Here is a 27,267-nt window from a genome sequence, read left to right as displayed (position 1 = left end):
CCCAAGTTTGCACCTCTGAACGGTGCATTTCTGCTTGTTTTCCATTTTGGCGCAATTTAACTTATTACCACCTGAAAAGGGTAGCACATAGACCCTTAGGTCTCTAATTGCTGTTGTTTCAAAAAGTCCAGTAACAGAAAGATTGTAGCTTGAGTTGGCAAAAGCTTATACACTCCAAAATCACAAAAAATGTCATTACTTCTTTTAATTTAAAATAATGTTTTCATCTGGTAAGAATGCAAATGCAGTAGTCAGAGTAAAAATAGAAACATTTTATTGTACAACAACACATTGTACACAGTTGTAGCCTATTTCAAATTTCTTTAATTTACTTTATGACACACAAACAAGTATTTAAGTGTCCAAAGTGTGTGTATGTATATATATATATATATATATATATATATATATATATATATATATATATATATATATATATATATATATAAACATATTATTGTTATGTTTCTAACATGCCGGGTCTAAAGTAGTGTTTCTGCAGCTTGCCACTGTACTGGAAAACTTAATCTTCCTTCTACACTTAGATCAAAAGACTATCAGAACATCTCAGGAGAAGAAAAGTTTTCATCTTTGAAATGCTGTGTTCCCAGAGCTCAGTTGCCATAGAGATCCCTGTCAAAAACCCACGAGGAGAGCTGCTGATGCTGAATGTGCACCTCGAAGGAGACGACCTAAGTGGGGCCGACTGGGTTTCAATTCCCCCACAGGAGACTCTCACCTACAAAGCAACATTCTCTCCTGGCAGAGTGGGAAAGAGCACAGGCAGGTAAGACTCACTGCATTAAAGCTGACCCGACCTCTTTTGAAGGAGTAGTTAAAATGCCCATTTACCATTCATTGTTTGGAATACAATAAACTACAGTCCAGTACACTACATGAGCTTGGTAATATACACAGCAATGTATTTGTCTATTTTTAAGTATTTTACATCTGAAGTACATCTATAGTATTTGCATAGGTTTGGTGTGTGTTTCCTTCCAGTGTGGTGTTCCAGTCAGAGCTAGTGGGGGAGTTTTGGTATCAGCTGGAGCTTTATGCTCTTCCTCCTCCAGTCATCATGCTACCACAGGCCTGCTGTCAGCTGGGCAAGTAAGTGTATACACGCCAAGACACATAATATCTCAATGCAGGCTTATTGGCTTAACATACACTCACCCATAGGACTATTAGGAACACCATACTAATATAGTGTTTGACCCCCTTTCGCCTTCGGAACTGCCTTAATTCTACGTGGCATTGATTCAACAAGGTGCTGAAAGCATTCTTTAGAAATGTTGGCCCATATTGATAGGATAGCATCTTGCAGTTGATGGAGATTTGTGAGATGCACATCCAGGGCACGAAGCTCCTGTTCCACCACATCCCGAAGATGCTCTACTGGGTTGAGATCTGGTGACTGTGGGGGCCATTTTAGTACAGTGAAGTCATTGTCATGTTCAAGAAACCAATTTGAAATGATTTGAGCTTTGTGACATGGTGCATTATCTTGCTGGAAGTAGCCATCAAGAGGATGTGTACATGGTGGCCATAAAGGGATGGACATGGTCAGAAACAATGCTCAGGTAGGCCGTGGCATTTAAACGATGCCCTAAGGGGCCTAAAGTGTGCCAAAAAAACATCCCCCACACCATTACACCACCACCACCAGCCTGCACAGTGGTAACAAGGCATGATGGATCCATGTTCTCATTCTGTTTACGCCAAATTCTGACCCTACCATCTGAATGTCTCAACCCGAAATCGAGACTCATCAGACCAGGGTACATTTTTCCAGTCTTCAACTGTCCAATTTTGGTGAGCTCTTGCAAATTGTAGCCCCTTTTCCCTATTTGTAGTGGAGATGAGTGGTACCCGGTGGGGTCTTCTGCTGTTGTAGCCCATCCGCCTCAAGGTTGTGCGTGTTGTGGCTTCACAAATGCTTTGCTGCATACCTCGGTTGTAACGAGTGGTTATTTCAGTCAAAGTTGCTCTTCTATCAGCTTGAATCAGTCGGCCCATTCTCCTCTGACCTCTAGCATCAACAAGGCCTTTTTGCCCACAGGACTGCAGGATACTGGATGTTTTTCCCTTTTCACACCATTCTTTGTAAACCCTAGAAATGGTTGTGGGTGAAAATCCCAGGAACTGAGCGGATTGTGAAATACTCAGACCACGCTCAAAATTGCTTAAATCACCTTTCTTTCCCATTCTGACATTTAGTTTGGAGTTCAGGAGATTGTCTTGACCAGGACCACATCCCTAAATGCATTTAAGCAACTGCCATGTGATTGGTTGATTAGATAATTGCATTAATGAGAAATTGAACAGGTGTTCCTAATAATCCTTTAGGTGAGTGTAGGTGTTTGAGTTTAAGGTGTGCCATTACATCATCAAGCCAGTATGTACAGCATGAGATTTTGATACGGTCTTTATTCCATCTGAGGAGAATCTGAAGACAGTCTTGTTTTGTGCTCTACACAGTTGCGTACATATATTTATTTGCAACCATATTCTTAATTGAAATGTTTTTTCAAAACGCTAGCTTGCTATGCTAACGCTAACCGATAACATTAATGTTACATTTTCTGATTTGCTACTACCATTGGGTACCAAAACCAAATTGCAAGTATTGGTAAATGTGTGTGTAGTGGCAAATTGTCTTCAGATTGAACAAAACAAACTAAAAACTCAATGTCCAACAGCCACTGTGTTACCGAAGGAGTGAATCTTACGCAGAGATAAAAACTTTCATTGTCCAGCCAGAGATGGCATTCTGTGAGGTTTATTAATCCAATTTATCGGCATACAAACATTTCACACAAAGGAGCAATGACCTCTATAGGCTCTGGTAAAAAAACATCAGCCCTGTTGTCTACCTCCCACATACTGTACCTGTTCACCCATAAATGTACTAATGACTACACCTGGTGGCTAAGGCTGCCTGGTACTTTCAAAACAAAAGCACTAGCAGATACTTAAAATAACCCAAATAAAATACCAATGATATAAACAAATGTATGTAGCTGTATGATTCAAACAAAACTAAAATTAAACAAATACATATTTAACTATTAAATATAACAAAACAATGAATAGTTCCAACAATAAAAAATGACTAGCTAACAGTGTGCATAACCTGTTCTCATTACCACATTCCCAACTCATTACATACAGACACTTGGTCAGGACCCCTTGGCGTCATGGTCTGAAGCATTTTAATCAGTCCGTTGTGTCTGCCCTGTATAAACAAGCAAGAGATCAGAAATTATCAACAGGTTAGAGTCTTATGAAATAGCATTTGATTATTAGTTATTTGTTCTTCTTCTCAAAATGCCAGTAATTGAGTGCCTTAACTCTTACACTAAGAATTAAGGCCAAAATGCCACCATTGAATTTTCCCAATTTTGGCAATGCGAGTAGAGGCAAATGTAAATGCATCATTTTTTAATAATGGCTTGTTACATATATAATTTTTTTTTTTAAGTAGCAAGTAGTCACACTGAGAAAAAATAAGTAATGTAAAAAAATTTAGAAATTTTAATGCATGATGCATCTATAATTGTTTTATCATCGCATTGAGCCCGGAATCATATCAAATTGTGTGGTACCTAGAGATTCCCACCCCTAGCATGATGTCAGAGAGCTAACTTACCACACTAACAGAATAATGAACAGCGATTATAGCTGCATATAAATCGTGTACACTGCTTATTATCCCAGGAAATTATAAATGCAACATTTGTGTCAGGATGCTTATCTGGCATTACTTTCTGTGTGTGTGTGTGTGTGTGTTTGCATTTCTTTTAACTAATCACCATTGTCTTGGGCAGTGCTAAGCTCCGAATTACGTCGGTACTACCAAGGATCGATTCACGTTAAATATAGCAGTACAAAATTTCGGTACCTCGAGCGCAGGTTTGGGAGAGGGTGGGATTTTATTTTGTGTGGTGTGTAAAATTAAATAGGATAAATAAGTTTGGAATTATTTTTTGAACTGAAATATTTCTGTGTGTGTGTGTGTGTGTGTGTGTGTGTGTGTGCGTGTGCGTGTGGTGTGTGTGTGTGTGTGTGTGCGTGCGTGCGTCAGATGGACCAGGCAAACCATTCCCCTGGTTAACCCAACAGCTGAAACTCTGGAGGTGATTGCAACCAACAGTAACCTCAGAAACTACGCACTTGAAATAGAGCCAGGAAGTACTGTAAGTACTCACACTCACCTTTGTGCCTTTAGTTCAATGAATATTTGATTTGTTTAGGATTACATACATTTCTTAATACAACCATACAGTATAAGACACTTGATAACACAGTTTTTGTTTTTACACTGCTTTACACAGTTTCTTTACTTGCTTTATATGTGGATGAAAAGCTGTGGTTTGCCTAGCAGTGTGATTTAAAAGATTTGAGCATGTGTGTGTTTATTCATTAGTTATTTCATTTGTTTTGTGTGTGAATATGTTTTCCAGCTTATTGTGGAGCCCCACTCCTTCACCCAGCTTGGTGTCCGTTTTACTCCTTCATCCATCGGAGAGGGGAACCACACGGCAAAGATCACTTTCACATGCCCTCAGGTGTGTATATACTCACACAAACACATAGAGACAACTGATTACATTAATCAGTGTCCCTTGCCTTCCTACATTCGGAGACACACTGGTGCAGGTGCAACGGCTCAAAAATGACTTTGATCATAAAGCCCTATACATTGGATAAACAAGTCACAAAATGTTGCTGTACTGGCTATACGGTTTGGCCACAAAGTGGGTGAGCCAGTGCTCGCCTACTTAAAGGTCGACATGAAACAGATCCGAAAATTACACGTTTTACACTTACTGTTATATATTGTATATTGTTTTAAAATTGGCAATTATCGTAATACATTTTTTGCCATAGCACCCAGCCTTACCACATATTTTCCACAGTAGTATTTGTGAAATATTTTTTTAAATGGCATCAATCTCAAAATATGATTCATAGTTATAGTGAAGAAAGAATGCATGCTGCCATTTTCCCTCCGAGTTTTATCGTTTGACCACACCTTTTCTTTGTCTTCCCTCCTTTGTATTCCCTTCATGCGTTCTTATTTCTCATTTACTTCATGTCTCTCCCTCTGGCCTCTGTGTGTGTTAATCTGTCTCTGTCTTTCTTTAGTTCCGGGAATGGTGTGTTTTGTTGAGTGGGCGTGGCCTTATTCCAGAGAGAGAGGAACCTCTGAGCATCTCATCCCTGATTGGCTCCAACGCCTCCATCACCATTCCCTTCACAAACCCTACTGAGCTCCTAGGCATGCTCAATATCACACTCACAGGTCACAGCTACTCCTTGTCTTTCTCTAACAGATACTTTCTCACAAATTTGTTCTTGTTGCATGCTTGTGACACACTCAAACATCAAAGATGTGCAGAAAAATCGATTTCTATTCAAATCACGATTCAAGCTCTACCGATTCAAAATTGATTCATAGAATTCAAAATGATTCTCATTTTTTAAAATATATATATTTTTTTTAAACACTTTTTTAATTGTATGTCTACTGCTATCACATGATAGATAGATAGATAGATAGATAGACAGATAGATAGATAGATAGATAGATAGATAGATGATAGATAGATAGATAGATAGATAGATACTTTATTGATGCCCAATGATGTTTATTTTATTACATTTTGTTTACTTGTAAGTTTCTCCCAAATTTACCAAGAAGTTAAAAACTAAAACTAAAGCGACATGCCGAGTTCTGCCTGTTTACTGAAGTCTGTCATGAGCGGTATTGTTGTAAAGCTCTGAGTCTCCTGTACAACGCTATGTAACCCAAATATGGCCATTTGTTCAGTAACATCGTGAATGTCCAAAGGGGGTTTAAAGCTAGTGCTAGACGCAATGTCATTGGCTACTACTGGTTTCTGTTAACTAGTGCAGCAGATTAATGGCATATTTCAAGATAATCCATCAAATTGGTAAACAAGCAATAAATTTGGCATGTCGAACTTCTCAATGAATTGATAAGTGATCTCTTGTGCCCTAATTGTGCGGCATCAGATCTACACTATTTATTACCATTGATCCAGAGAACCATGGCTTTTGTAGCAGTCTACTTCTAGAGTGAAGTAATTGCAAAGGAGAGAGTGGGTTTAGGCGGAGAGTCTACACAGCCACACGGCTGCAAAGCGAGACGAGGAGTGAAAGCGCTTCACGCTTTTGACATGAATGTCCGCGCTTTTGGCCCATGAATTAGGGATGGGATATGCTGCACTGAGGAAGGTCAGCAAGGTGTCTGGGATCCCTTCCCTTCACCTGAAAACATGCCAGAGGCATTACAAGACAATGTTCGGTAGGCTATGGTAACAGAGATTAGACAGGGATGTTGACCTGTTACATTTTATCATAGCGGTGTTGTAACTGAACATTTTTCCATGGATGGAACAAAGATGGATTCGTAACAGTAGAATAAAATGTCATCTCATTGTGTTGTATTGGTCCGTTTTACTTTTGCAGTACAACTTTTGAGTTTTCAGTTCGATAGCAAAAACAAAGGGCATTGAATAATGCAGCCTTATCAACTTATGGACATTGAAGAATATATAGTTTCAATTAGAGAGAGAGGGAGAGAAGAAGAGGGCACATTATACATGCTTGTGCGGACACACAACACACACACACACACACACACACACACACACACACACACACACACACACACAGTCTAATAGTAGGCTGTGGTGCCAAGCCATAGCTCTGCTTTTAAGGAAGTACTGTCTCTGAACCCATACCCTGGGCATGAGATTGTAAAGCTGGAGTGTATAAACCATGCTCACAAGCGAATGGGCACAGAGCTTAGAAAATTTACTGCAGAGCGCAAAATTATTACAGGGGGGCAATTTTGAATAATCAGGGGTCACTGAAAACAATGAAAGCAGAGATATGGTCAGGTCTTCTCCACTGCACGTTAACAGTCAACATTGCATACTAGGTGCAATCCATCTTGGTGTTGGTATCGTAAGGCATAAGACAAAGATGGTGACCTTTGTCTTAAGATGAGGCAAATTACCTATCCCACAAGGTGGGCCAGAAACTTCTCCCCATCTATCACCGCATGTCAAGCGACAGCTTGCTGCAAAAAATGCAGCATGGTGGCACACAAAATGCAAACGACTGCCTCATTTCTGTGATGTGGGTTGAGGCAGCGGCAAGCATGGCCATCTCCTCTTTTAATGAGGGTGCCTCAGCTATGCCTAATGTCATGGCAAACTTATGGCTGGAGAGCACCCTTATTACAGTGAACACCATCAAACAGGCAACGTGCTCAGGGTGTCTAAAGCAAACGCCATTCAGTCCGCAAGTGCAAAATACAAACGAAAACTTGTGAACACAGACAGGAAAGTGAAAAGGCACTAACAAGAGAAAACAGAGGGACTCAGATATGGGGCTGGAATGGACAATTAGACTTTAGAAAGCTCTGACAGCTACTGTTGGTCTTGTTCTGTGTCCATACAACTGTCTAGCGTGGGTTTTGCCGGCAACTTTGTGCATGATATGTTAAATAATGTCAATCAATGTTAATTAATTGATTTACTGCAGTTGTAGGCCTTATATGCCTGCCGTGTTATTAAATTATTCATTTTCATGAACTTGGAATATTCTATATTATTATTACTAAGGGCCTGAGCTTTTATTCGGTTTTTCAGCAATTTCTTCTAATAGAATGTATTCAGGTATTTACATCTTTAAATGCCGTTTTCTCAAAAGGAGTTTTTTGTCATTCTCCAGTATAAACATCTCTGTGCATGCCTATGTAGCACTTATGTACACCAAACTTTTCAGTTACACACTTAGCAGTATTCTGAAGATATTTACAGAGGGATTTGTTAATAAATCATTCCTGGCCGGATTTATGTGACATTTAAAACAAAATAATAAAGCGAAAATTTATTTTTTTAAGGCTATGGACAGTATATTTTGATTTCCTAGGTAACGAAAGCAGATATCCTGAAATCCCTTTTGTAATTTTGTTTTCATCTTGTGTGTAAACAAAATGAAAAAAGAATTTAGCACTTGGCTTTATCTTATGTTCAGATCTATTTACCGAAAATGTATGCAAAATCACGTATCGCACACATTGAGAGTTAATGCCTAATTTACATAATTAAACATAAACATTTAAAAAGAACGTGTAATGCATTTGCAATAAATTATGAATTATGAAGTATTTCTGGTATTTCTTCTCAGATGAGGACCCAAGTGGGGCTCCCAACTGCCAGCAAGTCACTAAAGACAAGGAGGTCTTCTCTATCCCTCTGAGCCACACTGAAGGTACGTTAACTGATACGATTTTCAACTTATTATAAAATGTTCAATAAACCAATTTTACCAGGCAAACACAAACTGTTCCCAAATTGAAGCCCTATGTCTTGAAATAAATTATTTGAAGCAAAATGAAAAGCAACGTGGAACTTTAAAATCTGCTCTGATCAGTATTTTCCATATTAACAATGGATCAATTGACTTTGTGTAATGTAAAATGATTGTAGTGAAGAACCAACAGTGAATGATCATTCACCTCAGCAGTTCCTTTTAGCTCTAAAGAGTTCTTTAGCATCTTTCAGCTAATTGTTACGTTTTTGTGACCTGCAAATGTCTTGGTTCACTCTCACCGCTCTCATCAACCTTGTTTCCAGCCGCAGCAGGCAGAAGCTAAAGAGCCAGATATTTCCCTCATGAGCGTAAACCAAAGCCAAGCTAAAATCTCTAATTTTTCTATCTATAAATTACAGGAACGTCTGTCTGTCTGTCCGTGTGGTGTGTGTGTGGGGTGTGTGTGTGTGTGTGTGTGTGTGTGTGTGTGTGTGTGTGTGTGTGTGTGTGTGTGTGTGTGTGTGTGTGTGTGTGTGTGTATTGCGCATATCTCTTGAACCGTTTGTCCGATTGATTTCAAACTTGACGGGTGTCTTGCAACGGGCATGAGTAAGTGCAGTGCCAGTAATGTGGTTTGGATTAGAAATGCAAAAGATATAGTTAAATATATATTGGTAAAAAAAGCACACATTGGCTTTTGTCGCTGTAACGTTGGCCACTCTGGTGAGCACAGAGGCAGAACATACCTTATTCTTGGAGATTATTCCTTCAGAGCACTGTGCAATACGAGAAAATCTCAGAACTGAACCTGGCAGACACAGAACTTTTCATCAGACTCACCCCGGGTTAATTAGGTCTATTGCTAATAATAATATTACCTTTGTCAAAATACCCCCACGCATCAAATCCCCTACTTCACCGTTAACTGTCAAGCCAAAAACCTGTATGGAAATTAACACCTCTGCTGAAATGTTAAATTTGTTAACGATCATATGACACGAGACAACACCGTGTCTCTCTCTCTCTTTCTCTCTCTCTCTCTCTCTCTCTCTCTCTCTCTCCTTCTTTCTCTCTCTCTCTATGTTGAAATGCCATGTTATGTAGTGTGCTTTGTGTGGGTAAAGCATGAAGTTAATGTGACTCATTTAGCAACTGGCTCTCTGCCCCCTAACGTTACTGCTCCACTGCTCGTTTGTCCGTCAGTTATTGTAAAACCTCAGCACCGCAACTTGCCAGATTAAGTGTCTTTTAATAATCAACTGTAAAGTAGCTGCACCTTTTAAAGGATCCTTTGGTAAATCAGGTAGAAAGTGAAAAGGTTAACAATTCATTGTTATGTCTACAAAATTATTTTAAATATAGTATAAGTTGAAGTCACCACTACCTCTGGTGATACACTGCACACCGGCGTGATAAGTATTACTTCATATTATGGAGTCTGGAGATCTTTTTTATTTGTTGAAGGGAAAATCTATCTATGTATGTTGATAGTGTTTGGATGCTTTCAACGGTTTGTTTGAATTCTGGATTAGCAAAACACAAAACAACCTTGTGCGTGGACAAGTGAAACGTAAATGTACTTGTTGAAAGGACAACTGCCTCAAAACGTTAATGTCAAGCCCTGCCAGAGTGAACATTTGTATTTCTCATTTGGTTTGTAAGCAGAAAACGCTTAATGTTCATGGCTGTCCTTCATCTTGGCTGCAGGTATACAGCTCTGTGAAGGGGACCGCTTTGATGTGCCTGTAGTGTTTGCACCAAACTCTATGGAGCTAAAACAAGTCTGGCTCTGCATCACTATGAAGCCCTGGAGGCGCCCGAGCAACAACAGTACCTTCAATACAGACAACATGAGGTGTGTATGTGTGTGTGTCTTTTTTGTCTGCATAACAGGCTATGTCTGAGTCTATGCCTGGTCCCAGACAAGCTTCTAGACGTTCAGTAAAGCTCATTAGCATCTTATATTCCTGCATCCAGGTGGGTTGTCAATGAGCCTGTCACTGTAAACAAAGTGAATAAATACTTTAATATTATAATACTACAATACTGCTATGATCAGTATTTATCAAGAAATGGACAGAATCACTGAAGTTCATTAAAAAATTAGTTTTTGCTTCAGTCAAAAGTCAGTTAGTTTACGGCACTCACAGCATAGTACAGAACCTGACTGGGGTTTGTCCACAAACAGTGTCTTTTTATAAGAATCCAAGAGTAATATTACAAAGGAGATACTTTCTAATTATCTGGTCAGGCCCGGCATCTCCTCCACATGTGCTTACCCCTCAGGGACTTTCCGTTCTTTTCACAAGGTCAATGGTCTCATGATTATCTTGCAAGAGACAGATGTAATTTGCACACATACTTCATGCAAATAGTTTAACACTAAAATGAAGTAAAGATTATAGCAAGCCTAACTTTTATAAGTTACTTGTCAAGAAAAGAGGGAAATGTTGAAAGTGCTCAGTACAGTTTTGAGCTCTTCAAAGATGTTCTGTTCCCTACATTGGGAACACAGGATAATGTACCTGTAATGTACCATCCATTCATTTTAATGCTCACTCAGGATCACAAGTAGCTGTACCATTGTGCATTGGGTGAGAAGCAGAGTAAATTCTGAACGGTTGTCTACACATCTATCACACTCTTTTTCACACCTTGGAACACTTTGAGGAAGCCCATGCTGGCAAAGGCACCATAATCTATTACTTTTAAAGTACTGTACAATGGTCTTGGCTCAGTTTTTTAATGTGTTTCAATGTGCAAAACACATAATGCAAACAGACAAACTAACTCTAAAAAATACGAATACTGCATTTTGTGTTAAGGGTACAGTAAATTCAAACTCCTTTGGGACAATAAAGCCAGAGTAAATATAAAATACTCAAATAAAGTATGCATCGTTTTAATTCTTAATCTTATCTTCATCATTATTTGATTCAATTGTGATTAATTAATGAAAAACAAACAAAGGTTGGGTATTGAATCCATTTAGTGTTTAGTTAAATAAATGTAGAAGTTAGTATCCTTAGCTCTGTGAAAAATCAAATCTGATTTCTAACATGCTGTACACGGTTTTAGATTTTGGCCTTCCACAGATACCCTATTAGAAAGATGCCTTGCATGTTTTATAATCCAGTTATGGTTCATTACTTGTCCCAAGTACTGTGTGCACTCAATATCAAAATAAATATTTCAGGTCAGAGCAGGAATTGTCAACCATCTGTTGGATTTACCCTATCCGTGGAATTCCCATGGAGGTTCCTGTTGAGAACTCTCCACTTGGGGTGATCTATTGTGAAGCGGGCTGCCAGCTGGAAAGGAAGATGGATGTACTGCTCACTGGATGTGTGCCGTGGAATCAAGACCGGAAAGGACAGGAAGGTGTGTGCCAGTTTGTGATTTTTACTCTTTTTTTCCAAGAGTTCCAGTGCTCTTGCAATATCAGAAAAAACTTTTTATGAGGATCATTTTTTAACTTTGTTACAATAGTTGTTTTTATTAAGGTCATAATTCTGAAAATGTTTAGTAGTTGACTAATAGCAGTAGTTGTAGCACTCCAAAAGCAGATACAGGAATACTTTTCAGAAAGATTTCCAAATATCTTTCTGAAATTACAGCATTTTACCACAAATTAAGATGACTAAATTAAGATGAATAAAGAGTGTTAAGTGATGTACCTAGACCTAGAATTTATTCAAAAAGGGATTCCTTAATTACTCTTCCAATAGTGATTCTGATACCAAAACTCAGGGTGTCTGCCGATACCGAGTACCGATCCGATACCAGTGCACTATTTTTCCTAAATTTTAAACGTGTATTACACTACATTTCTGCATTAATGTAGTTGAGATCATTCTTATGTAAATTATTGTGAGGCTGTAGAAATTGAGCAGTGAGACTATATCACATAGCAAAGGTTGGAAACGAAGGACATTCTGAGTATTTTTAAGTTGGCGGGGGTTGTTTTTATTTGTAACATTAGCTAACTGCATATGGCTTAACACTGACTCCACAGTAGATTGTATTTATTGTGAAGCACATGCAGGATGTGGCGAGTAAAATAGTCACTTGACACATTGACATGTGCTCACATATGAACAGAGCAGGACGAGCGTTCACCTCTTGCTGATACGTGTTCCGCATAATATGGTCAGTATCTGGGCCAATACCAATCTGGAGTTTTGGATTAGTGGATCCCAATCTGCAACAGCAAACTGGAGTGTCATATGTTATGACTAACACAAAATCTTCAGTATGCTTCAATATAAAATAATGAAGCATTAAATTAAACAAAAAATGTAGACATCTTAATTTCTCAAAGTATTTGCTTAAATTCGGAAGCCAAAGCTGGTAATGACGTCATACCGGAGCAGAATATTACAGAATTTACAAGACAGAATTTCATTGTTTTCATTAATTCTAGCCATGTTATCAGTTGTTAGCAATACCAGTTTATAACATTACGCAGTTTTTTGTGCATACAATCAATGTTACATGTCCACGGATAGAAGATTGACAGAACTGTGTTTACGACTGATTTAGTGAGACACAAATAAGACAGAAGGGCTTATATATGTATGTTACTTCAACTTTCACAAAAGTTGGTGCACGGAGCAGCCATGTTGGATTTTAAACTTGGGGTACTCTGTGGTTTTCTGAGTTCTGAGCTTGGAAATCCAAAGTCAGGGGTGTGGTTCCAACTTTGACCTTGGAGAATCCGGCTTTCGAGTACAAATGGAACGCATCAGTATGTTCTCTTTTTTTCTGGTGGTTCTTGCAGCTGCTCAATCACCTTCTACCTATTTCTTACTCCCGGACAGTTTCCTGGGTGATGGAAGACTTCCTGTGTGCGGTTCGTTCAGCCAGCGAAACAGAGCACTCAGAGGTAGAGGACTGCCTTTCTGCCTCCGTTGATGCAGTGATAAGGGATCCTGAGACTGGCAACGTATCACTCACCCTTAATCTAGTCTACACTCCTCTCAGGCCATGCAGGTTACAGTATTACACACACACACACACACACACACAGAGACACACAGACATACACACAAACACAGAAAAAACCTGTTCAAAGAAAATATGACACACATTAACAAGCATGCAGGAAAATTAAATACACACTGAGAAACATTTAGATAGTAAGAGGAGGAATGTGTCTCTTTGTTGCAAAGATTCAGTAGCATTTGAGTTAAATCCTGTTGTTCTCCTTGTTAAACCTCTTAATTGGTTGTGTTACCAGCTAAAGCAAACAAACACCTTGCATACTCAAGAGAAATCATTGCACACACAAATGCACATAGAAAAAAAGAAACCATACAGGCTCATTTTGAGAGACACACACCACATTAAAAGTCAAAAGACTAGTGAGAGATGTAGACATACACAAGACACATTTGAAGAGAAAACTACAAACACACACATGCACGCACACACACACACACACACACACACACATACACACACACACACACACACTTTGAGAGTATTATGCAGACTGAGAGGCACAAAACTCCACCACGTTAAAAAGCACACACAAAAAGAAAAAACACAAATGTGTACACACTCAGATAAACAAATATGCACACCTCTTTTGTGTGAGGGAAAAAAATAAAAGGATGCTAATAAGTCTGAAAAAGACAAGCACATACTGTACTAGCACGTTCTCACACACACAGAAACAACAGGAAAGAAGGCATACAAACACAATGTGTTTGTTTCTCTCTCTTTCTCTCTGCAGATAAAACACTTGCATTGAGCGTAGTGATTAAACACTGCATTCGTTTATCACTCGTCTTTCTCCCTCTAAAGTACAGTCTCTTCTTCCACTATCTCTCTCTTTCTCCCATCTTCTCTTTCTCTCTCTCTCTCTCTCTCTCTCTCTCTCTCTCTCTCTCTTCAGGTGGTGTGGCCTCTGCATTCATTCATTACTACTGTCTTTATGTGCTGAGTCTTAATGTTCGTAGCTTAAGGATGCTGTGCTATCTCAGAGGCAAAGGGGGAGGCCAGCTCATTAGTTGCCTCTGCTTTAACAGCACTTGCCATGTCAGGTCAGATCCCTATAGACAAGACATTACTCTGGTGTGACCTTAAAGCACATTTGATACTTTTTAGGTTTAAAAGGCCAGGGATTGTCCTCTTGCTTTTCTAATGAATTCCCACTTGCCTTTTTGAAAATCACTTATAATGGCAGTCAGTGAGAAAAGTGTTAGGAAATTATTTTGACTTAAGCTTCTTAGGTTTGAATTGTCAATTATTCACACACGCTTTATCCTTAACACTTTGGTGAGCCAACTTTAACTTGTTGAGGCAATTCGTCTTATGTCAGATCACTGAAGAGGACACCATGGCACTAAAACACTTGTATTGCACAACGTTGTATTGGCATTGAAATATGTTCCACTGAAAAATAAAACAGGTTTGGATGCAATTATGGATATTGTCCAACACGTCACATAAAGCATGTGAGCAAATAAGAAGTTGTTAAATTACATCCTAATGTCTTGTCACTCTATGCCTGTGAATTGGTGGACTTTTTTGTATAAATGTTGACACAAATGATAAAGTTTTGCGGAGTCACTGTGAGCAGAGGGATCAGGCTTTTGTCATTGCAGTCGACCCTACAAACTAATACTAAAAACAATAATAGCAACCATTATTGTTATTTTTTTTATCCTCATTATCTTTATTTCGTAGAAAAAGCAATATTAATTATAATAATAATAAAAATAATCCAAATGAAACCAACAAAAACAGACAAAATACTAAAAGGTAGCTACTTACCATCACTGGAGTTTTGTTAATACTCCACCCAAATGCCTAAAATAAACCCCTTCTTCAAAAACTACCAGAATTCATTACTTAGGCTACATTTACATTGCTTTGTTTTGGTTTTCAAGCAAAGTTTTGAGCCAAAAGTGAGCTCCGTGCACAAATGTGCACTAATTTCACACCAAACTGCATATCTCATGAACAATCTTGTATACTAGGCATGCACGTGCCAAGGTAAACCAGAGGCAGCATGTATACTTATATGTGGGTAGTTGCCATAGTAACTTTACTAGCTTAGTCTCAGAGAACGAGACGTCATGACTAGGGGTGGGAAAAATAATCGATTCTTAGATGCATCGTGATTCTCTCTAGAACAACTCGATGCTCGATTCTTATAAGTTAATAATCTATTTTTAAGTTACCTTCTCCAGACATGTGTGACTCAGAAAACAGAGTGACTGAAAGAGGACGGGATAATGGACAACAACTTAGATTTTAGGAAAGTGTGCAGAAAAAAACACACAAAAATGGCCAAAAGGAAATGTATTCTTTTTATTTTGCACATAAACACACGATCTAATAAGACATACATGAAATATTTAGGCAAAACACATAAAGGCTGTTCATCTACTTTATCACATTACATCTGCCCACCACATGTTTCATGTTCTAAGAAGCTGAGTCTCCACCTTTGAACATGACTGAGCCATTGACGTGTAAGGTTACTGTTTGAAAAGGTGACTTCCACAAGCATTTGTTAATCTTAAAGGAGAATTCTGGACAATTTTTATGTTAATCTTGACCACTATAAATGTGCGAGTACTTTCAATTGAAATAAACCCAACCTGAATCGGTGCAGGCCACACTGAGTAACCGCAGCTACGTGTTCAAGCTTCCACTGAGCTAAAATGGCAATTATCGGGGCAAGTTTTAGAGTGCCTTTGTGCTTCTTGACAGACACAAAATGCAATTAATATGTCTTTACAACATGAACGGGGCCCTTACGTTATAACAAGATGCGTTTTCAACTCAGACATTGTTTTAATTCACCTACCCTCTCTCGATCTTGCCGATGGGTAGCTTGCCTGGTTAGCTGCTAGCTTTTAGCTATTAGCTGCTAGCTGCCGTCAGTGATGTGTGTTCAGCCAGGCTTTTGTGAAAGTCATAACGCAGCAGTTCCGTGTGTATTTGTAGCTCATCCGTTTTGTGTGTGATTGATCTGGTGTTGGTGAGTAGGAGGCTTGGCAGTGTTGATCTGTGTGGTAGCACCCTTAGCCGGGCAGGCAGCCTTCGTCCCCGCCTTCCTCGCCTCCCGCAACCGACAACAATCCCCTGAGCGCCCGGTGGTTTGCTTGGTGTCCTCCATGCCTTCGCCACGAGAAATTGTACTTTATTTCCTCCTCAAAAATAGGCACTTGAACACTGTAGGGGTTATGACCATATCAGTAGCCATGTAACTACATTGAAACGGGATAAATGATGTCTGTGCCATGTCTCCTGGAATTGTCCATCTTATCATTTATCTTCTATATGAAATGTTGCAAGACGTATTAAACCATTCTTCTGAGCTTGGAGATTACATTTCTTTCCAATGGCCAATAATAACTTCTTTTGCTGCTGAGATGGCCCTTTCAACAAATTTAAGTAGTGATTGCTCATTCTTATTATCACATAGACATGGAGTGCACTTAACCTCAGTGCTCAAACTCTTTTTGATAATAAAATACAATACAATACAAGTTTATTTGTATAACACCTTTTTAAGCAGTATGGCAAATAAAAGTGCTGTATATCAGACATAAACAGGCATTAATACCAGATGTAATGTAGATATTTTTTTACCTTAATAAAATACATATATATACAGCTACAAGAAGTCAAAAACTCATTGTTACAATCACCTTTCTTACTTAAAATAAACACTGTACTTACTTACAAATGATCCATTCTAACTTTCATTCATTCATTCAACCTTTATTTATCCTTGAGAGCTCATTGAGGGGCAAACCTCATTAGCATTTTTATCGAGTCAGATTTCAAAGACAGAACAGAACAACAACACAGAAAGTACAATCATAATAAATATAAAAGGACAACAAAACATTTAGAATAAAAAAATGGTTTGAATAATACATAAGGATTATAGGGATACAAAAGAAAGTTAAACTATGTAAAGCAGTTAAGTAGAAGTTTAAAACCAGATTACTAAATTATCTGAATGGCACAACTGAGATGATTTTAAGAAAGTGCTGTAATTTGTTCCAGGGGTCGGATGCACTAAAACTAAAAGCAGTTTTTCCAAGTTCAGACCAAGTTTGTGGAACATGAAGTAAAAGCCTGTCAGCAGAGCAACTCTGATATTGTCCCTCTGACTTGTATGCAATGGAAATGTACAGTATGATCTCAGTATTGTCCATCGTGATGGCTGGCCAACGTCACGATGAAGAGCCGCCATTGTGATGCCACGCCCCCCACCCTGTCAGACACACGTTAATCCTAGTCGTGGGCGCTGGATGGGAAATTGACAACTGTGTTGGGCTTTGCGCTGTGCTGCGCAGGGTGCACGATAGGGCTCCTTAAGTGGAAGCTGCTACTACCCCAACAATGAATGTACGTTAGCAAGAGTAGGATAAGTCACAAGGGTGCTATTTTATATGTGATCTAATATTGTTCTGTTCATGTGCGGTGCAAGAATTGTTTCTGTTTTATTGAATGCGTTATTCAGTACAAATATAATAGAATGTGCTGCATTTTAAACTCAGTAATGATGGTATATTAGGTTATTACTGTCTCTCTGTTAAAGGCAAACGTTCCAATGTACTGTCATTACGCAAATTACTGACATCTGATTGAGTGTACGGCTTAAAAGTATGTCCACTTTTAGTTTACTGCCCCTACAAACAGGCGGCAGCATAGCCATGTAATACTGTCTATTGAGAGAGGGCATGTCTGATCGTTTTTGTGTTAAATGTTAGCCCATAGTAGTAAAAATAAATAAATGTAAAAGTGCTTCCCCCCACAATGTCATCATCCATCGCGATGGTTTACTGTTAACATCGCCCAACCCTCATCTTACAGTTTACCTATTCTCTACTGTCCTCCTTACTGTATATTACATGTGACAGCCTGCTGAGTGAAGAGTGCATTCATTTATCAGCTCCTGACTTTGTCTGTGGAGACCATTAATGAGGCGTGCCCTGGTAGGATCAATACCTCTGAGAGCTAATGAGTTCTCCATGAGGAAATGACAGGGGGTGGGGTGTTGCTAATCGGCTCTTCCATTATCTACATGTTATTTCTCTGCCGTGGGTAGTGAGATGAGGAACCAAGTATCACAAACTAAAAGCAGGAACATTAAAGACCGGTTTAGAGAATCATGTTTCTTTAGATAAATCGGAATGCGCAGAGTACCCTTTTTTCAGTTGAATTAGATGAAGAATTAGAAGAATGACTTGAAGAAAAAAATGAGTTGAAAGCAGACTGAATCAGAGTTGTTTATCTGCGTGCCACAGACGGCAAACTGCGTTAAGGTTTTTATTCAGGTTGAAGCCTGAAGCAGCTTATTTCACTGATAAGTTCCTCTTCCTTTTTAACATGGTCCTGATGTGTAGCTTAAAGGGAAGATTTGCTACCTTCTAATGTGGATGTGAAATCAGTAGAGCTGTAGTAATTCTAAATTTTTCTATACAATAAATTGTCTCAAAAATAATTGCAATTAACAGTACAATTGTCTGTTTCGTTCACATTTAAAAATATTTATTTATTCCTTTAAAACAAATTAATTTTTTTTGAATGGATACCAGGATACAACTTTTGGTTATATGACTGTTATGTGACCCAGATAATGTAATAGCACAAGCACACCGCCTATGAAGTCAACTTGACAATAGAACATGTGTCCTCCTCAATAAAAAATAAATCATTAACAAAAAAAACTGCATGTTCGATTTCTCTGGCTTGAGATAGCGGCAGTCCAGCATGTTTGGAGTTACTATGGCAACAAGTGACAGCGGCCGCTAGCATGTTTGTGGCTCAACCGTCTGACCAATAATCACTTATATAAACAAAATCAACAATTACCATCAACATTTGGTAGGCACATAGTATTATGCAGGATTCTAATCATCCTGCACACAACCTCTTCTCCCACCTTCCATCAGGGAGACGGTTGCAGAGTATCCCAACGCGCACATCACGTTTTAGGGATAGTTTTTATCCTCAGGTAATCAGGTTGTTGAATGATAGCGCAGCAGGAAGGAGGGCTGGGGTCTGTATTTAGTTACTTAGCCACTGTTTATTGTGGTGGTTAAATGGTTTTATGTTTTTAAACTATATTATTGTTATTGATTGTTACTGTTGACTGGTGCTGAGAGAGTGCAATAGGGCATACTGTATTTCATTGCTGTGGTACTTGTACTAAAGTGCATATGACAATAAATTTGAACTTGAACTTGAACTTGAACATTTATAACCCTTAGGACCTTAGCTAATGTTAGCAGACAAGTGGTGTTGTGTTTGCTCAGGCTCTGGAGGCTCTCTGCCACTGGCCATGTCCTCCCCGCTGCAGCCACAGCCTCCCTCAGCCTCCCTCAGCCTCTCCCTTTTGCCTTAACCAAGATTCCTTTACAATACAAGAATGGCTTATTTTTACTCCTAATGTACATTATATATGTTACCGAAATGAATCAGAAATGCTGCAATATGTTTCAGTAGGCTTTTTCTTCCTAATCTAAAGTAATGCAACACACTTTTACAGCACCCCCCTATTGACTATTGTCTTTGACTTTCGTTACTGTATTTCATATTTCCTTACAACATAAAGAATATATGCTTTCATAGCCTAGTGATGTGATTGTCAGAAATGAAAAGCCTGTCTTCTCACTTTTTATTAAATTATTTTATTAAGGTTTCATGATTTATATGAGCAAAGCTTCCCAGAACAGTGAGCTGCCGGCCAAACAGCTGACGACTCATTTAAATCTAGCCAGCACTTTTATTGTAGGCTAATACTTGTTTAACAAGTTGTGATTCACTATGCGTGTATATTTTATGACCACTATAGTGTTCGCTTCAAAACATTGCGAGCATTATGATAGAACGAGCCTCTCTGTCTTTATCAGTCCCGTGCACACGCACAGCTGAGACGCTGCGTGAGTAGAGAGCGGAGAATCAGCTTCAGTGTTTGACTGATATTAGCAAAAGAATTGATAAAAAAACACATTAATAATTGCAATGATTGCACAGACGGGGACATCCTCATTAGACAGATTACACCGAAAAACACCGGTGGCAGCAGTTTGACGATTGCGCATTAAAAAAAAGAGCCATCTCTAAGATACACTGCAAATACACACACTAAAACAGGCAATGTTGGTAAAGTAACTGAACTGTCATTGGACAATGCAGCTTTACTGTAATTGACAGTTTAAAATGTCCAAGGACACCTTTTTGCTATTGACCAATATGCAAACTAATGTCAGATTTTCTTTTCAGTTTTAAAAATAAAACATGTCATGGACGTCAGTGCAGTATTAGCCTATATAAAAGTGTTTATGTTCCTAATTAAACATTCAATATCATTGTGGCATGTCTTGATACAAGTTACATTGAAGGATTCAATAAATAAATAACATATAATGAATAAGGTTTAATGATTCTTAATTTCAAAAGTTCTGATCAATCAGGAATAACTGTGGCTTTACTGTAAATATGAATAGCTATTTACAGAATGTGTGAGCTAAAACACACAAAAAGCATACTTCTCCTTTGCAATATTCAGCACATTTTCAATCTGGGAGGCAAACTCATTAAAATATTAAATAATTAAGGTCAGTGTAAACAATGGAATATTGGCATTACAATGTGCCAAATAGCAGTCTAATTTACAATCATTTTGTGTTATGTTAAAAATAGTATGTAATGTGTGCAAAATAGAGTATAAATACAGAATTTTGGTGGCGGTTGACTATTGTAACCAACTGAAAAAAGCTGTGTGTGTGTGTGTGTGTGTGTGTGTGTGTGTGTCCAGGTGCTCAGCGGTACTAGCTGTGCAGTGTGTGTCCGGCAGGATCTGGGAGTTTCCTATTACTCTCATTACCACACAGCCTCAAGTGGATGATGTCATCCTCACTGAAGCCACCGAGTTGGGCAAGACTTCAAATGTTGGCTTTCGTCTGACCAGTACCACCAGGTGTGTGTTGACTCGCCTATCATTTTTTTTTTATTCGCTCTTATTACATTCAAGTTTTCTTATGATTTAATACAAACTGCAATTCACTACACCCATAACATTAATAGGGTTTTTCCACTGACACTTTTGGCTGTGCCAGGCCAAACCATGCCTTGCTCATCTGTGTTTCCATTACTAGCCCGATACAGGTATTGGAAATGGGCCTTCTCTGAGGAGGTCCAACGCTCACCTGACCCGCCTCCAAGCAGGCTGCGGTGTTGCAAAACTCAACCATGGACTCAACTCATGTCTGTGCTGGAGAAGGGACAGAGAGACATTTTTAAAAATCTCTGAGTGTTCAGCTCTTACTATTTTTGGAGCTTCTAATTGAATCTCTGAATGTGGTAATCTGCTTTAAGTCGTGTTAAATTACTGCCGATGAAGACACAACAAATTATACATTTTATCCACCGTTTTTGACCGCTCAGGCTCACCAGATTCTAAATAGCAAAAGCAGATGTTGGAACGTAAGAACAGGAATGTCTGTTGTAGGAATATCCTACATATCCTTGAATTTGGGCGCATTTTATGAAAATAAATGCTTATTGTCCACCAGCGGTCCACAGGGACCTCTGTGATGTCGAGGCAGACCAAAAACACATCAGAGAAAGTGTGATAAAATGATCCAACACACAATATTCACTCTCATTGGTTTTTGTGACATGAGGAAAAAACCCTATTAATGCAGCTATATTGCCCTTTGGGTGTAAAGATCAAAGATCCTCAAAAAGGTCATCAGGTCCCCTAAGAAAGGTTTTGTGGTGAAAAGTGGCTAATAATTCCCATTCCAGGAGGCCGGAGCCTTTCAAAGCAGAGTTCCTGCCAGGCAGCAGCAAGGAGTTCAGAGTGACTCCAGCCTCAGGGATGTTACCTCCTGTTGGTTCTACCGGAGCCCTCATCACTGTGTCCTTCACACCTACCATGCACAGCAAGCACAGAGCAAGACTAACCATCCAGGTATTTCAATTATTTATTACATTCTCTGATAATCTCACTTACTTTTGGGTCTGTTTGTAGTTTCTGTTTTATGGTAATAAATTGTACTAATTGTCTAGAGGCCTGCAACACTGGTCATAACATATTAACAATAAAGTGTTTCTGCGTTATTATTACTTTTAGGAGTTTCCAAGTGCAGTAGTTTACTGTTTCTGTTACTGTTAATAATAGCAGCTTTAACAACAACAACAAGTTAGTTTTTTCCATTCAAAGTGCTAAGTAAGCCAGGAGTGATAACAGGATTTCCAGCTGCAGATGTGAGATGCCACGGTACTGGCCAAAGTTAAAACCATGCATATGCTAAATTACATACTATATTCACCATCTGACTCAATAATTAGCAGAGTTGCCTAATTGACAGCTTACTTCTCTTATTACAGGCAGCAGACATGCAGTGGACCTATGAGGTAAGAGGGAAAACCCCTCATGACTCCCCACCCATCTGTACCACCTCCCCCAATACCAGCTCTTCTGTTCTCTGTCCAGCCAATGAACAGCTGCAGAACTTTGTGGTTCGGAACCTTCGGCTTCCCGCCCTGGCTAACTCGTCCCCTCTCAAAGTCCGCAAATAAAGGACATTCTCACTCTCTCCTACAGCTAAGGAACTTCATTTGTGTCTAACTTGCTTTTTGACTTTTTATGTTTAAATTATAACCACGTTTGCTATATTTATTCAGCAACATGTGTCATCTTCAAAGAGATACCTTTATATTTTAAAAATGAACTGTTTGGACAAGCAGATGGATTTCATCATTGGTTCTTTTTCTCTTAAAATGGCTTATTAGTCATGTGAGTGGTTCTTATCAGCAGTTCTATTTTTCTGCCAATACAAATATGTTTTTGTCTACCTTGTGGCAAGTGAAGAACATTGTTGTCAAATTGAAATGAAGATCATTTTTGAAAACTCTTAAACTTGAAATTGGAAAAATACATTGCACAGCTCTTTGATTTGATATCAGTGTTCATCACTGTTAATGTATCTCTTATTGTAATTAACCTTGAAGTAATGCCTTCATTTAAACTATACTCTCCAAAGTCATCATCACACATGTAACACAGTTGGCAAAAAACTCAACATGCAAAACTCCTTCTGGGCCTGCTGACTTCATCACCCTGTCTTTCTTTGGGATTGGTATGAATTGAAAGAGTCATTGTCTCTGACGTTTTACACATTCAGCAGTTATCAGATGTATGATAAGCAATAAATGCTAGTAATGGTTATGGTGTCCCTATAATGCCTCAGAGTCCATTTCAAGTAAAATGTTACCAACTTTATTTTTATTCATCCCTTCTCTCATGATCCTGTGTTAGACAGATATTGTCAACCCACATTATATTACACCAACCAGGACAACCCTGAAATACACTGCAACCTTTCTGAAAATCTCAGTATGTTCCATTTAATAAATCAAACCACATGAGCCTTAACAGGTTGCCCATTATGTGGGCCTGTGTGCATACAAATGGATCCTCACAGCACACATGGCTGTCAGGCTCTACTCTTGAATCTGTAGCATCTATGATAGCTGCATTGTCAGCTAGGCTATTTATTGTCATTATGCACAAGTTCAGTACCTGTGCAATGAGATTGAAGCAACCCCTTTACAGTGTTGACACAAAATATAAAACTACAAAATATAAGAAAATAAAGTATAAAAATATAAAGTGTAGGTAGGTAGTGCAGAGTGGAGTCCTGAGAGCAACTATGTACATATATAAAATAACTTTATGGACACATTGTGTGAAAAGTAGTTAGGTATTAACAACAAATAAATAAATATTGCACTGTAATGAAATTAAATGGATAAGTACTAGATAATAAATAGTGCACAGTAATGAAATGAAATGGTTAAATATTAGGGGGGGGGGGGGGAGTAGGCTGTGCATGTGCATGTGCATGTGTGAGTTCAGGGTGGTTATGGCCTTTGGGAAGAAATTGTTCTTGAGTCCGTGCTCTGATGCACCTGTAGCGCCTTCCTGAGGGCAACAGGTCAAACAGATCAGAGCCGGATAGGGAGCTTGGTGATGTTCTCTGCTCTGCTGAGGCAGCGGGGGGTATAGATGTCCATCAGGGAAGGGAGAGGGCAGCCAATGATCTTTTGTGCTGACCTTACAACCCTCTGCAGCCTCTCCCTGTCTGCCACGGTGCAGCTGCCGTACCAGAAAGTGATGCAGTAGGTCAGCAGGCTCTCAATAGACGAGCGGTAGAAGGTCAGCAGCAGGTTGGAGTCCAGGTCGTACTTCCTGAGGACCCTCAGGAAGGGTAGTCGCTGCTTGGCCTACTTGATGACCGCTGTGATGTCGGCTGTCCAGGAGATGTCAGCGGAATAAATAAAATAAAATAAATAACTGGATTTTTTTAAGTGTGTTTTTCAAATGTTCTAATGAAGGATTTGTGCAATTCAGAAATGATAGATAATACAGCAGAAAAACGCTTTGAGGTTGTTGTTTTTTTAAGTGCTTGTGCCGCCCCCAATGTGTCATGAAAAAATGTTGCCCAGGGCGTGTAACTCAAAACACGAAAAGAAAATACAAGGAAAATTACTCGGAAAATGTTATTTAATCAAAAGGCATGTGTCTCTGGCATCACAGCCTCCTCCTTTTTCTCCCCGAGCACAATATCCTACTGGCTAACCAGCTTATATTAATCTAAGGAGATTTAATGTGTCTTTGACACTGAATAACAGAAAAAAACCTTTAATGACTAAGTCAAAACAGAACTCTACAATCTGATCTTAATTAATTACCAACATAAAATGTAGTACTCACTTTAATAGGTCACACGTAAATCATCCCAAGTGCAGCCAATTGGTTTCACAAGTCACATAAATCTCATAATTAATTTGAGTTCACCTGTATCTGGAAAGTTTTGGTGAGTCAGCATTTTGGCAATAACCACCATGAAGACAAAGGATAACACTCCAAGGAACTCAATGAAAGGATGATGGAAAAGCACAGGTCAGAGGACAGATCCAGAGATAAAGAGTATGTTGGAGCTGTAAATGTTTCTTTAATTAAAATGATTAATCATCCTGGTCATAGAACAAAGGATCATCTTCACTCTTGCAAGGATCCTGTAGGGAGCCTGGGAGTATGCCCACCCGGTCTACATGTGTTTTATGGGTCTATGGGCAGGCGTATGACCGGGTCCCCCGGGAGATACTGTGGGAAGTGCTGCGGGAGTATGGGGTGAGGGGGTCCCTTCTCCGGGCCATCCAATCTCTGTATGACCAAAGCAAAAGCTGTGTCCGAGTCGGTCGGACTTGTTTCAGGTGAGGGTTGGTTTGTCACCAAACCCCTCCCCTGGGTGGGGAGGGGTTGCAGTTCGGTAGGCTGGGGATCTCATCGCTGCTCTTTGCAGATGATGTGGTCCTGATGGCGTCATCGGCCTCTGACCTTCATCACTCACTGGATCGGTTTGCAGTCAAGTGTGAAGCGGCTGGGATGAGGATCAGCACCTCTAAATCTGAGGCCATGGTTCTCAGCAGGAAACCGATGGAGTGCTTTCTTCAGCCTTTTTGTTTGCGAGTGAGGGGACAATGGAGAAGGAGATTGGTCAGAGAATCGGAGCAGTGGGGGCGGTATTACATTCAATTTATACAACGTTGTGATGAAAAAAGAGCTGAGCCAGAAGGCAAAGCTCTCGATCTACTGGTCTGCGTTCGTTCCTACCTTCACCTATGGTCATTAAGGCTGGGTCAAGAACGAGATCCAGGGTACAAGCGGCTGAAATGGGTTTTTCCTCGGAGGGCCCCGGCTGGCGCCCCTTAGAGAAGGGTGAAAAGCTCATCACCAAAGGGGGAGCTCGGAGTAAGCCGCCCCTCTTTCCGTAAAAAGGACCAGTTGATGTTCGGGCCGGGTAAGGAAAACCTCTGGCCCTCCCTAGGGAGGTTTTCCCCGGGCACGTCCGGGGTGGGGAGGCCTCGGAAGCCCGGGACTAGGTGGGGGGATTATTCTCCAACCTGGCTGGGAACGCCTCGGGACCCCCATCGGGGCTGTTAATGTGGGTTTTGGAAAGGGGAAATTTGGGGGTCCCCCGCTGGAGTTGCTGCCCCCGACACCCGATAACGGACGAAGATGGTGGATGGTGATTAATCATGATGAAATTAATTCTTGGTACCCTTGAATTTGTTTTAAAATGTGGTAGTTGTGTTAGAGAGTTACACTCTGTTGTTTGTGTTGCACTTACCTTTCTGTGGCTCCACATATGGAGCTGTCCTATGGCTCACCTTGTGCCTGTGGAATTATTCACGAGGCAGTTACGCTCAGTTATGCGTCCATTAGGCACCATCTGCAGCGTACTAGAGCAGAGAGAGGAGATAGGAAAGATTGAGCAAAGAAGCAAAAGATAGAAGACGGAGAGAGAGAGAGAAAGCAATAAAGGACACAAGAGAGGTAAGGCAAAGGATATGGTTGGAATAATAGATGATGGAAGGAGCAATAGGGGGAGGGAGAGCAAGAAAAGATGAGAGCAGCAGATAAAGTGAACAGTAAAAGGCTGGTGTTGGGTGAAGGATAAAGAAAAGACACCGCATGTATTTTGCATATCTGTGAGGGAAAGGGGTGTGTGGCTGTGTGTGTGTGTGTGTGTGTGTTGTTGTTGATTCCTGTCCATAGATTACCTACGGAAATGAGCTCCCTTTCTCGCCTTCCTCTGCAGGTGCGTTGCCCCAGCAACAGATGAGATGTTGCCTGCAGTAACAAGAGATCACACTGATGTCAGTCTTACAATAATGAAATCTTGGTGACAAGCCGCAAAGTGCTGACACATTAAACTCGAACAAAGCAGATCCACTGACCTCGGTACAAAACAAGACACCCAAAGTGTACCTGCACTTTCTTCGAGAGAATGTTGAAGCTTTGGTTTTTCTGAATTGTGTAGCACTGTGCAGTAATACAAAGATATTACATTGGCTTCT

General features: G+C 39.7%; 1 protein-coding gene across 3 annotated transcripts in view; it reads left to right on the top strand.

The window, feature by feature from the left end:
- The window catches only part of LOC116673907 (cilia- and flagella-associated protein 47), a 77,749-nt gene extending 53,973 nt beyond the window's left edge, over positions 1–23,776 (top strand). For all 3 annotated transcript variants that reach the window (XM_032506269.1, XM_032506268.1, XM_032506267.1), the window contains exons 56-67: positions 612–787; positions 1,003–1,110; positions 4,088–4,199; positions 4,467–4,571; positions 5,152–5,308; positions 8,230–8,313; positions 10,063–10,210; positions 11,552–11,736; positions 13,176–13,347; positions 21,152–21,313; positions 22,144–22,309; positions 22,729–23,776. In XM_032506269.1, the coding sequence (XP_032362160.1) occupies positions 612–787; positions 1,003–1,110; positions 4,088–4,199; positions 4,467–4,571; positions 5,152–5,308; positions 8,230–8,313; positions 10,063–10,210; positions 11,552–11,736; positions 13,176–13,347; positions 21,152–21,313; positions 22,144–22,309; positions 22,729–22,920 (1,767 nt within the window). In that variant the 3' untranslated portion in view covers positions 22,921–23,776. The remainder of the gene's footprint in view (positions 1–611; positions 788–1,002; positions 1,111–4,087; positions 4,200–4,466; positions 4,572–5,151; positions 5,309–8,229; positions 8,314–10,062; positions 10,211–11,551; positions 11,737–13,175; positions 13,348–21,151; positions 21,314–22,143; positions 22,310–22,728) is intronic.
- Positions 23,777–27,267: the final 3,491 nt, after the last annotated feature.

Source organism: Etheostoma spectabile, chromosome 24, assembly GCF_008692095.1.
Source record: "Etheostoma spectabile isolate EspeVRDwgs_2016 chromosome 24, UIUC_Espe_1.0, whole genome shotgun sequence".
In the NCBI taxonomy this organism is placed as follows: domain Eukaryota; kingdom Metazoa; phylum Chordata; class Actinopteri; order Perciformes; family Percidae; genus Etheostoma; species Etheostoma spectabile.
Note: the sequence above shows the minus strand (reverse complement) of the source record. Positions and strands in the feature narration are given on the sequence as shown.